The sequence below is a fragment of the Bombina bombina genome, chromosome 7, assembly GCF_027579735.1.
Source record: "Bombina bombina isolate aBomBom1 chromosome 7, aBomBom1.pri, whole genome shotgun sequence".
In the NCBI taxonomy this organism is placed as follows: domain Eukaryota; kingdom Metazoa; phylum Chordata; class Amphibia; order Anura; family Bombinatoridae; genus Bombina; species Bombina bombina.
Window position 1 is genome coordinate 93,753,045 of NC_069505.1, and position 12,530 is coordinate 93,765,574.

The window sequence follows — 12,530 nt, forward strand, 5'->3', positions numbered from 1 at the left end:
ATACTTATCACATTATGTGCTATTTGCACATATATACATTATACTGATTATTAACTGTAAGTAGCTATAGATGATACTCATCACATTACGTGCTATTGGCACATATATACACATATATCTTTAAGAGTTAGTGGACCATTGGTAGACAAAATCTGGGAGACAATTTAATACACACACATAGTAACTTTATCTCTTCAACAAAAAATATCTTGGGAACAAAGCAAATTTGATAATAGAAGTAAATTGGAAACTTTTTTTTAAAATGGTGTGCTCTGTCTGAATCACAAAATTATTACTATTTTTGGGGGGGTTTCATATCCCTTTAAAATTGTTTAATAATAATAATATTGTTATACTGTTGGTCAAAGGAAAAAGGATGTTACTTAATATTTTTACATATTTTATTATTTATCTTATGATATATGTGGTTATTTATAGTTATTGATATTTTTTCTACAAAATAAAAGTTAAAAAAAATCCAGCTTATATATATATTTCTACATATCTACATATCGTCTACATTTGTCCATCTACACATAAACATCACTCTGTGTTAACATTTTCAGATCCTTTTTTTTACCTTTTATATAAGAATAAAATCTAGTCAGTGCCCATTTAATTTTGTTTTTGTTTTGTTTTTTAATCTGAGCACCCTGGTAACTGGTTAAAAAATTGACAAGACAGTGCACTTCCCTACACATATACATTAAATGGACAAGTATGTGGACACCTTTACTAATTTAGTTTAGGTGTTTTAGCCACACCCATTGCTAATAAGTGCATTAAATCCATCAGACAACCATTAAATCTCCATAGACAAACAGTTCAATGGGTCATACTGGAAAGCTAAGTGACTTTAAACATGACACTGCCAAAGGATGCCACCTTTGCCACAAGCCAGTTTGTGAAATATCTTCCCTATTAGATCTGGCCTGGTAATCTGTAAGTGCCAATATTGCTAACTGAAAGCATCTAGGAACAACAACAGCCCAGTCACAAAGTGGTAGACCACACAAACTCACAGAATGAGGCGTAGAGCATAAAAATCAGTGGTTGCATCACTCACTTCAGAGTTCCAAACTGCCTCTGGAGGCAACATCAGCACAAGAACTGTACTTCAGTAGCTTCAGCAAATGTGTCTCCATGGCCAAGAAACTGTCCACAAGCCTCACATCAGCATGCGCAGTGACAAGCTTCGGCTAGAGTGGTGTAACTCACGCTACAACTGGACTCTGGAGCAGTGGGAATGTTTTTCTACAGTGATAAAGCATGCTTCACTATCAGGCAGTATGCCAGGAGAATGCTACCTACCGGCATGCATTATGCCTACTGTATAATTTGGTGGAGGAGGGAAAATGGTCTGGGGCTGTTTATCAGTGTATGGACTGGGCCCCTTAGTTCCACTGAAAGTTCATCTTAACTGGATACAAAGACATTTTAGACAATTGGGTGCTAACAACTTTGTGTCAACAGTTTGGAGAAGGCCCGTGTTCCAGCAATATTGTGCCCCTGTGCACAAAGTGAGGGCCATTAAGATATGGTTTGATAAGTGTGGAGTGCTGACCTCAATTCCATCGAACACCTTTGTGATGAATTGGAACACTGATTGCGAGCCAGATCTTCTTGTCCAGACCTCACAAATGCTCTTTTGGTTGAATGAGCACAGATTCCTATAGACACACTCAAAATTCTTGTGGAAAGAGTGGTGGCTGTTATAGCGGCAAAGGGGGGGCCAATTCAATATTAATTCCCATGATTTTGGAATGGTTTATCAACCAAGCTTATATAGGTGTCATGGTCAGGTGTCCACATAGTCCATATAGTGTATATATCTGCTTATCATTTTGGAAAAGCAAACAAATTTGAAAGTATGAAATATGAAAAGAAAAAGTTCAAATAAATCTCAATATAGAACTTATCAGTCTTCACTTACCTGTACTGGTGAATATCCTCAAAAGATTTTGTGTTGTTTATTGCAAACACGCAAAGGAAGCCCTCTCCAGTCCTCATGTATTGATCTCTCATTGCACTGTATTCCTCTTGACCTGCTGTATCCAAAATGTCAAGTAAACAGGTCTCCCCATCAATAACTACCTGTTTTCTATATGAATCCTAAAACAAAAGTAAAATAAAAAATGATTGGTACAAGAACAGCAAGGACATTTTTAGGCTGTAACAAATTAATTTATTGTTCCAACTGTCTTTTTCAGAAGTGCCAAACGTGGTTTATCCTTTGTTCTCCTAAAAGTAACACAATAATGCAATATTAAAATGTTCTTATTTCTTCATGCATGGTATAACTACATAAGTAATCTCTGGTTACTTAAAATAGGGTTAACAGACAGTATATAGGTGATACTATTCATTGATGCTCTTGAGCAGGAGGTAGCTGAATAGACATTCAGGAGTGATGTATACAAGTAGACACTAATCACCGGCCTGCCATAGCTTGGTAATTCTCCAGGCGCATGAGATTATATGTGTTAAAACAGTTACCAGCCAATAATTGTGTAAACATTAAAATGCTGAGACTCATTAGAGAATTTTATTATTATGTCCCTTTAACTTGTTGGCAAAACATTCTACAACACAACATGGAAAGGATTGTCTCTTTGACCTTCTCTCTAATAGTCTGCAATGATAGATAGACAGAGAGACAGACAGATATACATATATGTAAAGTACACACTAGACAGACAGACAGACAGACAGACAGACAGACAGATAGATAGATAGATAGATAGATAGATAGATAGATAGATAGATAGATAGATAGAGAGAGAGAGAGACAGACAGATATAAATATATGTAAAGTACACACTAGACAGACAGACAGACAGACAGACAGACAGACAGACAGACAGACAGATAGATAGATAGATAGATAGATAGATAGATAGATAGATAGATAGATAGATAGAGAGAGAGAGAGAGACAGACAGATATAAATATATGTAAAGTACACACTAGACAGACAGACAGACAGACAGACAGACAGACAGACAGATAGATAGATAGATAGATAGATAGATAGATAGATAGATAGATAGATAGATAGAGAGAGAGAGAGACAGACAGATATAAATATATGTAAAGTACACACTAGACAGATAGACAGACAGACTGATAGATAGATAGATAGATAGATAGATAGATAGATAGATAGATAGATAGATAGATAGATAGATAGATAGATAGATAGATAGATGATAGATAGATAGATAGATAGATAGACAGAGAGACAGACAGATATACATATATGTAAAGTACACACTAGACAGACAGATATATAGATAGATAGATAGATAGATAGATACATAGATAGATAGATAGATAGATAGATAGATAGAGAGACAGACAGATATACATATATGTAAAGTACACACTAGACAGACAGACAGATAGATAGATAGATAGATAGATAGATAGATAGATAGATAGATAGATAGATAGATAGATAGATAGATAGATAGATAGATATAGATAGATAGATAGATAGATACAGAGACAGACAGATATACATATATGTAAAGTACACACTAGACAGACAGACAGACAGATAGACAGAGAGACAGACAGATATACGCATATGTAAAGTACACACTAGACAGACAGATAGATAGATAGATAGATAGATAGATAGATAGATAGATAGATAGATAAATAGATAGAGAGACAGACAGATATACATATATGTAAAGTACACACTAGACAGACAGATATAAATATATGTAAAGTACACACTAGACAGACAGACAGACAGACAGATAGATAGATAGATAGATAGATAGATAGATAGATAGATAGATAGATAGATAGATAGATAGATAGATAGAGAGAGAGAGAGAGAGACAGACAGATATACATATATGTAAAGTACACACTAGACAGACAGACAGACAGTAAGATAGATAGATAGATAGATAGATAGATAGATAGATAGATAGATAGATAGATAGATAGATAGATAGATAGATAGATAGATAGATAGATAGATAGATGTTTGAACCAATGGATAATTCCCTTTTTTGTCTATCACATTTTCTTCATTCTCTTGGTATATTTTGTTGAAAAGCAGGGAGGTTAGCTCAGGAGCATGCATGTGTCTGGAACACTATATGGCAGCAGTTTTTTAACAATGTTATCCATTTAGAAGAGCACAAGATGGCAGCACTATTCCTGCCACGTAGTGCTCCAGACACCTACCTAGGTATCTCTTCAACAAAGAATAGCATGGGAATAAAGCAAACTTGATAATAGAAGTAAATTGGAAACTGTTTTAACCCCTTAACGACCAAGGACATACCAGGCTCGTCCTACAAAAAACGGTTGTTAACTACCAAGGGCGTACGTGGTACGTCCTCAGGGGTTTCAAGCGGTGTAAGCGAACGTGATCGCTTCCAGACACTTTAATAGTATTGCAGCGATGCCTCAATATTGAAGCATTGTGCAATACCCTTTCCTAAGCAACCGATGCAGAGAGGGGGCCGATCATTGGTGGCGTGGGAGGGCTTGGAGGGAGGTGGGTGGGCAGCCTTTCGCTGAAGGGGGGTCGGGAAGGCGGCGTGAAGGGGTGAGAGCAAATGGGACCACTACGGCCATGCTACATCACAGCAGTGAGTGGGAAGGAGGGAGGAGAGGGAGTAGATGGGGATCCTATGTGGGATCCATGTTTTTAAAGGAATCTGGGAGGGGGGTTTGCTAATAAGGGGGTGCAGTTACACTATGGATTTTTATTTTCTTAATACACAATTTAGAGCAAACTGGGTACTGGCAGACAGCTGCCGGTACCCAAAATGGCGGCAAATAGGTAGAGGGGGGAGGGTAATAGAGCTGTTTGGGGGGCTCAGGGAGGTTGGGTGGTAAGGGGGGATCCTACACTGCAGAAAATATATAATAAAAAAATATATATTTTTATACTGGTACTTAAAGGACCAGTCAACACAGTAGATTTGCATAATCAGCAAATGCAAGATAACAAGACAATGCAATTACACTTAGTGTGAACTTCAAATGAGTAGTAGATTTATTTTCTGACAATTTTAAAATATATGTCTGTTTCCACTCCCCCTGTACCATGTGACAGCCATCAGCTAATCACAAATGCATACACGTACCATGTGACAGCCATCGGCCAATCACAAATGCATACACACTTATTCTATGAATTCTTGCACATGCTCAGTAGGAGCTGATTACTCAAAAAGTTTAAATATTAAAAGACTGTGCACATTTTGTTAATGGAAGTAATGCATGCTCTATCTGAATAATGAAAGCTTAATTTTGACTTGAGTGTCCCTTTAAGATGGCAGTGACAATTGTGAGGTGGGGGAGGGAAGAGAGCTGTTTAAGAGAGGGGTCAGGGAGGGATCAGGGGGTGGGATATGTCAGGTGGGAGGCTGATCTCTACACTAAAGCTAAAATTAACCCTACAAGCTACCTAATTAACCCATTCATTACTAGGCATAATACACGTGTGGTGCACAATGGCATTCAGCGGCCTTCTAATTACCAAAAAGCAATGCCAAAGCCATATATGTCTGCTATTTCTGAACAAAGGGGATCCCAGAGAAGTCTTTACAACCATTTGTGCCATGATTGCACAAGCTGTTTGGAAATAATTTCAGTGAGAAACCTAAAGTTTGTAAAAAAGTTAACATTTTTTTTATTTGATCGCATTTGGCGGTGAAATGGTGGCAGGAAATATACCAAATTGGGCCTAGATCAATACTTTGGGTTGTCTACTAAAAAAAACTATATACATGTGAAGGTTTATTCAGGGATTCATAACAGATATCAGTGCTACAATGTAACTATCTCTAATTTCGGAAATATCAAAGTGCTACTTCTACTTATTGCCCTATAACTTGCAAAATAGCAAAGAACATGTAAAAATTGGGTATTTCTAAACTCAGGACAAAAATTAGAAACTGTTTAGCATCAGTGTTTTTGGTGGTTGTAGATGTGTAACAGATTTTGGGGGTCAAAGTTAGAAAAAGTGTTTTTTTTTTTAATTATATTTTTTTAAATATATTTTTATTGAACAAAATTTTTCTTTGAACATATAATCGTCAATAACATTGCACAACATTGTATAGAAAGTTACATGGTTTCATTTTGCTGAAGTAAACAGCGTTCAATCATCAATAATGTTACATTATTATTATAATCTCAAAAAGAACATGAATGGGTAATTGCATCATGAATAATGGTGTGGCTAGTCATGGTCTAACCAGTCCAGACCTGTTGAACACTCAAGTGTATAATTGTTAGATAAAATCTCTAATCTGCTGATACCGGATAACCTATATCTATATGCCTGAGGCAGTGATTCTTATCTGGTTAGAGTCTTAGGAAAATTAACTTATAACTGAGTTACTAAGAGTGTCATTACAGCTTATTTCGTACATAAAAATCTCCTACAATCACCATTAAAATCTGTTGGTAGTAAATGTTAATAGTTATGGACATACATGAAAAACAAAAGTAAGGTTTCTATAGGATATATTTTCCATTGCCTACGTAGTAAGCTCACTGGTGTAGAGAAAGGATTGGGTGGGGGGTGAGGGTCTGGCGGTATATTAGACTTTCGGGTGGTCTGTAAATAACACCTCTGGTTTGGGAAGGGTGAAGAGAGATGAAAAACGATAACTACGAGAGCAGTATAGAGCACAGGGGGCCTATCTCCCAGGGGGGGCTAATGATAGGATTAACTTTGCGGGAAACGATTAGCGTTTCAGGAGAATAACCAAAATTGTAAGGGGAAGGTTAGTGTTAATAAGGGAAAGGGTGGAGGAAGCCTCCTATAACACTCTTTTTGAAAGTTAACCTTAATTCAACATCATTATATGTAAAAGAACATATAAGAAAGTGTATCGTTTCAGGAATGCTTCCATCCGTTTTCTTCCAACACCAATACTTTCAGCCTGCTTTTCTGGAAGCCCCTCCGCGTGGGGCCACTATTTCCTCTATATCTCTGTCTTGGCTAGGCACTGGACCCGGAGCAGAGCCCCGACCCTCCGGTGTCCACACAGTGCCCGTACTCTATCTGCTTGCTAGGGCAAATCCGTCCCCGTAGGTTACACTGCATCCCTAGGTCCAGGTGAAAGGCTAGTGTAGGTGAGCCTTCTCACTGCCATTTTTAGTTAGGTTAAGCTGTGTCGCTTTCAGGCACTCAGTCTTCTGTCCCCTTAGGAAATTGTTCCGATGTCACTTTGGGTATAATATTGTATGATTAGCTCTTAAACCAAGCCAAGATACAAGGAGCTCTGCAAAGTTAGGTCTGCTCAGTTCGTTGGCTGGCTGATGGTATGATTTACTAGTCACTAACTTGTGGTAAACAATTGGTTTACAACTTAATGAATATGTTGGTCTAATTAGGTGGTTAACATTCTCATTAAAAGGCATTATCATTAAAGGCTAGCATCTCACAACAAAAAGATGTTCGATGAGGCCTATGTAGAGCATTGGTTGTAGTTCCCTACTTTTTTATTATGCTATCGATTGGTGGGTGACCTTGTATCTCTTTTCTCTGCGTTGTGGAGACTAGCATAATTGTATGTAATGGGAGAAACCTAAATCCTGTACTTCAGTAGCAACTTAACTTTAGAAAGATCAAATATAGTAAGGTTCTCACCTAGTAATAGGGTGTTCATTTTATAAGTTTTATTTTTTATATCATTAGAAATAACCCCCTCTCTCAGCAATTTCAGACAACTCAGCGGTATATTAGTATAGGACTGGGGGAGCATAACCTGAAAATGTTAATAATAGAATAAGTGAACATTCTCGGGTCTATTCTACTCTAAAATTTGGCCCAAATTTATATTAAGTGTAGCTCAGTATTCCTATGAAACTAGTAACTATTTGGGCCTCTTGTGTCAGTTGTGACCTAAATGAGCCTTAACTATATCAACAGGTGTAGGAGCTTTTCAATTCTACCTCTTTCTCCTAATCTGGTTATGGTGTTGTTTGGGTGTATTCCCTAGGATGAGAGGGTCTAATTGGATAGTGGTTGTTCCTAACACATTTTGGTCATTGAGCATATCACCTAAACAAATTTACAAGTAAAATGGCAAGAACAACAAACAAAAACAAGGAAAAAAAAGAAAAGAACACTGTAAAATATACATTACTAGTCGGTGACATCCAGTCTTCGGCAGGTTTGGTTTACAGTCCCAAGATAGGTTGTCAGGTTTCATCATACATCTCCTGTAAGAAAGACAGATTCTTGGTTTTGTCACTTGGCATTTGAGGCCTGAGTCCTCTGGGGGAGGGGATCCCATTCTTTAGCTGTGGGACTCAGCCTTTCCATCCTTAGCTGAGTCTGTGTTTGCAGGTCATGGGTTCTAGAGGGCACAGTCAGTAAAGGGTTTGGTGATCCTGAGGGATCCTGAAACCATTGGTCAAGTAGTTTTTTCCCCTTAGAGGGGTTGTCTAATGTGATCAAAGACCCATCTTTGTGGATGAGAAGCTATGCTGGGTATCCCCATTGATATTTAACTAATTTCCTTCTGAGAACAGTTGTGATTTCCCTGAATATTCCCCTTTTTTTCATGGTGTATTGAGAGAGGTCTGGAAAGACTTGTTTGTATGTGCCGAACTCCTTCTGATAGAGAAGTGGTGTTAAAGGCCGCTTTAAGTATTTGTTCTTTATAGGTAAAGTAGTGGAAGCGCACAATTGCATCACAAGGTTTGTCAGCTGGGACATTTCTTCCTCTTGGTAATCTATGTGCCCTATCTATGAGGTATTCAGATTGATTTGTGGATGGTTTTAGATGTTTGCAGTACTCTAAGATGAAATCCTCTAATTCGCTTGGTGTTACTTCTTCTGGTATACCTCTGAACCTGAAGTTATTTCTTCTCGAGCGATCTTCGAGGTCTGCCACCTTTGCTTCTATGATGTCTACATGATCCACAATATGTTGTGAGTGGGCTACTAGATTAGCTTGCTCTATAGCTAGGTCCTCCTGCTTGCGCTCTAATGCTTCAGTGTGTTCACTTAAAGCTCCAATGTCTCTCCGCAACTCAGTCACTGATCCTCTGATAGTTTTAGTAAGGGTTTCTTCAAGGTTTTTCATTCTTTCTGTCAGGGTATCAACTATTTTGAATGCGGTTATTCCATCCATTATAGCAGGAGAAGTTAAAGGACTAGGTAAATTCTGTGTTAGGGGTTCAGACTGAGGATTTGTCCCAGAACTGGGAGAATTGCTATCAGTAACTATTACGGTCTTGAAGTGATCTGCTAAAGATTTATTTGGGATTGCAGCTGGGTGTTTCTTCCTATTGCCTTGTGGCATGATAATTTCACAATGTTCTCCTCTGAGGATGTTAGACCCTGAGATATTGTGTTAGCCCCCCAGGTAAAATGGCCCAAGAGCTTTAGGCCATGGCTTCGCCTGTGTTGAAGCTAATGGAAAGGGGGTAGAGTATTTCAAGAAGGGGCTATTGCAAATAGGTTAAGCGTCCCCCTATGATGCCTCCTTGTTATGTGTGCCTCTCCTCGGGAGCGATGTCACCACGGTAAAAGGACAGAGTTTATGACCCGCTATAATGCTTGGAGCGGGAAAGAGTGAGGAGAGACTCTATTTGGCAGAATTTAGATCAGGATATGTGGCATATGCAGGTATCTGCTGATTCAAATAAATATAGTTGGGACACTTTTCATCTGAAGAGGGGAAGTCTACACAGCTGCAGGAACACCTCCCTTCCAGTCATTCATAAACACTTTGTATTTGTAAATGCAGTTTTATGTAAACTTAGTAGGTTTATTAATTGATATAGCAGGTTCTCTTTTTGGTGTTGCTCACAAGTTATGATAGAGTAAATCTACTCCTGTGCAGCCGGGTGTAAAAACTGATGCAAGCCTCTTAGCCAAATTACCTATTACACATGGGAAGCTTGGATCTGCCAGCACTCGTTTATTTAGTCCAAGTATAGGCCCCAAAAAGAAACCGTACACTTTTATGAGCGCAGCTTAATTTCGGTGTTTACTTTGCTGCTTTTGCAATAACAAGTCCCCTTTGTGTGGATATTATGATGGGAAACATAATAGCAGCCTTCCTTAGTGTCCGTGTCACTTAGTTTGGGGCAATGTATTATAAACGCCTTTAGTATAAGGGGACACCCATCTAATCAGCATCTGTATTAGGGCTGTATTATAGTGAAAATGGTCTGTCGAATTTCTCATGGCACCCAACCCCTTATTCAGGTGTATGTTCTAAAGTGCGGGTAAAGTGCAAAGCGTGTAGCACTTACGTTCCCTTATGGAGTCTCAGGACTGGATAAAATAGCCGCCGTTCCCGCCACCAGTTCTTCCTTCTTTGTGAGCCCGGAATTCAAAACCGTGTCTCCAGAGGTCCATTTTCATGGGAGGTGGTCTGAGGAGCTGTCTAACAAAGTCCGGTAAATGTATTGTGTCAGGAATGCCTCCCTCCGTTTTCTTCCAACACCAATACTTTCAGCCTGCTTTTCTGGAAGCCCCTCCACGTGGGGCCACTATTGCCTCTATTTCTCTGTCTTGGCTAGGCACTAGACCCGGATCAGAGCCCCAACCCTCCGGTGTTCTCACAGTGCCCGTACTCCGTCTGCTTGCTAGGGGGAATTCCCGTAGGTTACACTGCGTCCCTCGGTCCTGGTGAAAGGCTAGTGTAGGTGAGCCTTCTCACTGCCATTTTTAGGAAGGTTAAACTGAGTAGTCTTCTGTACCTTCAGGAAATTGTTCCAATGTCGCTTTGGCTATAATATTGTATGATTAGCTCTTAAACCGAGCCAAGATGCAAGGAGCTCTGCAAAGTTAGGTCTGCTCAGTTCATTGCCCCCCCCCCCCAATTTTTTTAATAATATTTTATCTTTTTTTTTTAGACATATGCACGTCAGAAAAAGGAAATTTATGCTTACCTGATAAATTGATTTCTTCTACGATACGACGAGTCCACGGATTCATCCTTACTTGTGGAATATTATCCTCCTGCTAACAGGAAGTGGCAAAGAGCACCACAGCAGGCTATATATATAGCCCCTCCCTTCTCTCCACCCCCAGTCATTCGACCAAAGGTATAGGAAGAGAAAAGAAAAGCTAAAAGGTGCAGAGGTGACTGAAGTTTTGAAAACAAAAATATAATCTGTCTAATATGACAGGGAGGGCCGTGGGCTCGTCGTATCGTAGAAGAAATCAATTTATCAAGGTAAGAATAAATTTCCTTTTCTTCTACTAGATGCGACGAGTCCACGGATTCATCCTTACTTGTGTGATACAATACCAAAGCAACAGGACACAGATGAACGGGAGGGACAAGACAGATACCTAAACGGAAGGCACCACCGCTTGAAGAACTTTTCTCCCAAAAATAGCCTCAGAAGAAGCAAAAGTATCAAATTTGGAAAATTTGGAAAAGGTATGAAGGGAGGACCAAGTCGCAGCTTTACAAATCTGTTCAACAGAAGCATTGTTTTTAAAAGCCCATGTGGAAGCCACCGCTCTAGTAGAATGAGCTGTAATTTTTTCTGGAGGCTGCTGTCCAACAGTCTCGTATGCCAAACGGATGATGCTTTTCAGCCAATAAGAAAGAGAGGTAGCCATAGCTTTTTGACCCCTACGCTTTCCAGAATAAACAACAAATAGGTAAGATGTTTGACGGAAATCCTTGGTTGCTTGTAAGTAAAACTTCAAGGCCCGAACCACGTCCAAATTATGTAACAGGCGCTCCTTCTTAGAAGAAGGATTAGGACACAAAGAAGGAACAACAATTTCCTGATTAATATTCTTATTTGAAACAACCTTAGGAAGGAATCCAGGTTTAGTACGCAAAACCACCTTATCAGAATGGAATATAAGATAAGGTGAGTCACATTGTAATGCAGAAAGCTCAGAAACTCTTCGAGCAAAAGAGATAGCAACTAAAAACAAAACTTTCCAAGATAAAAGCTTAATATCTATGGAATGCATGGGTTCAAACAGAACCCCTTGAAGAACATTGAGAACTAAATTTAAACTCCATGGCGAGCAACAGGTTTAAACACAGGCTTGATTCTGACTAAAGCCTGACAAAAAGACTGAACGTCTGGGACATCCGCCAGACGCTTGTGTAGTAAAATTGACAAAGCAGAAATTTGTCCCTTTAAGGAACTAGCTTATAATCCCTTCTCCAATCCTTCTTGAAATGACAAAATCCTAGGAATCCTAATCCTATTCCATGAGTAGCCCTTGGATTCGCACCAATAAAGATATTTACGCCATATCTTATGGTAAATTTTCCTAGTGACAGGCTTGCGAGCCTGAATCAAGGTATCAATGACTGACTCAGAGAATCCCCGCTTAGATAAAATCAAACGTTCAATCTCCAGGCAGTCAGCTGCAGAGAATTTAGATTTGGATGTTGAAACGGACCTTGGATGAGAAGGTCCTGTCTCTGTGGCAGTTTCCACGGTGGCAGAGATGACATTTCCACTAGATCTGCATAACAAGTCCTGCATGGCCATGCAGGTGCTATCAAGATTACTGAAGCCCTCTCCTGTTTGATTCTGGCAAT

At 39.1% G+C, this 12,530-nt stretch overlaps 1 protein-coding gene across 3 annotated transcripts in view; it reads right to left on the reverse strand.

Annotated features, from left to right (window-relative positions):
- Positions 1-12,530, reverse strand: part of HRAS (HRas proto-oncogene, GTPase) — a 198,690-nt gene that overhangs the window by 65,239 nt on the left and 120,921 nt on the right. For all 3 annotated transcript variants that reach the window (XM_053720184.1, XM_053720185.1, XM_053720186.1), the window contains one exon: positions 1,934-2,112. In XM_053720184.1, coding sequence (XP_053576159.1) covers positions 1,934-2,112 — 179 coding nt within the window. The remainder of the gene's footprint in view (positions 1-1,933; positions 2,113-12,530) is intronic.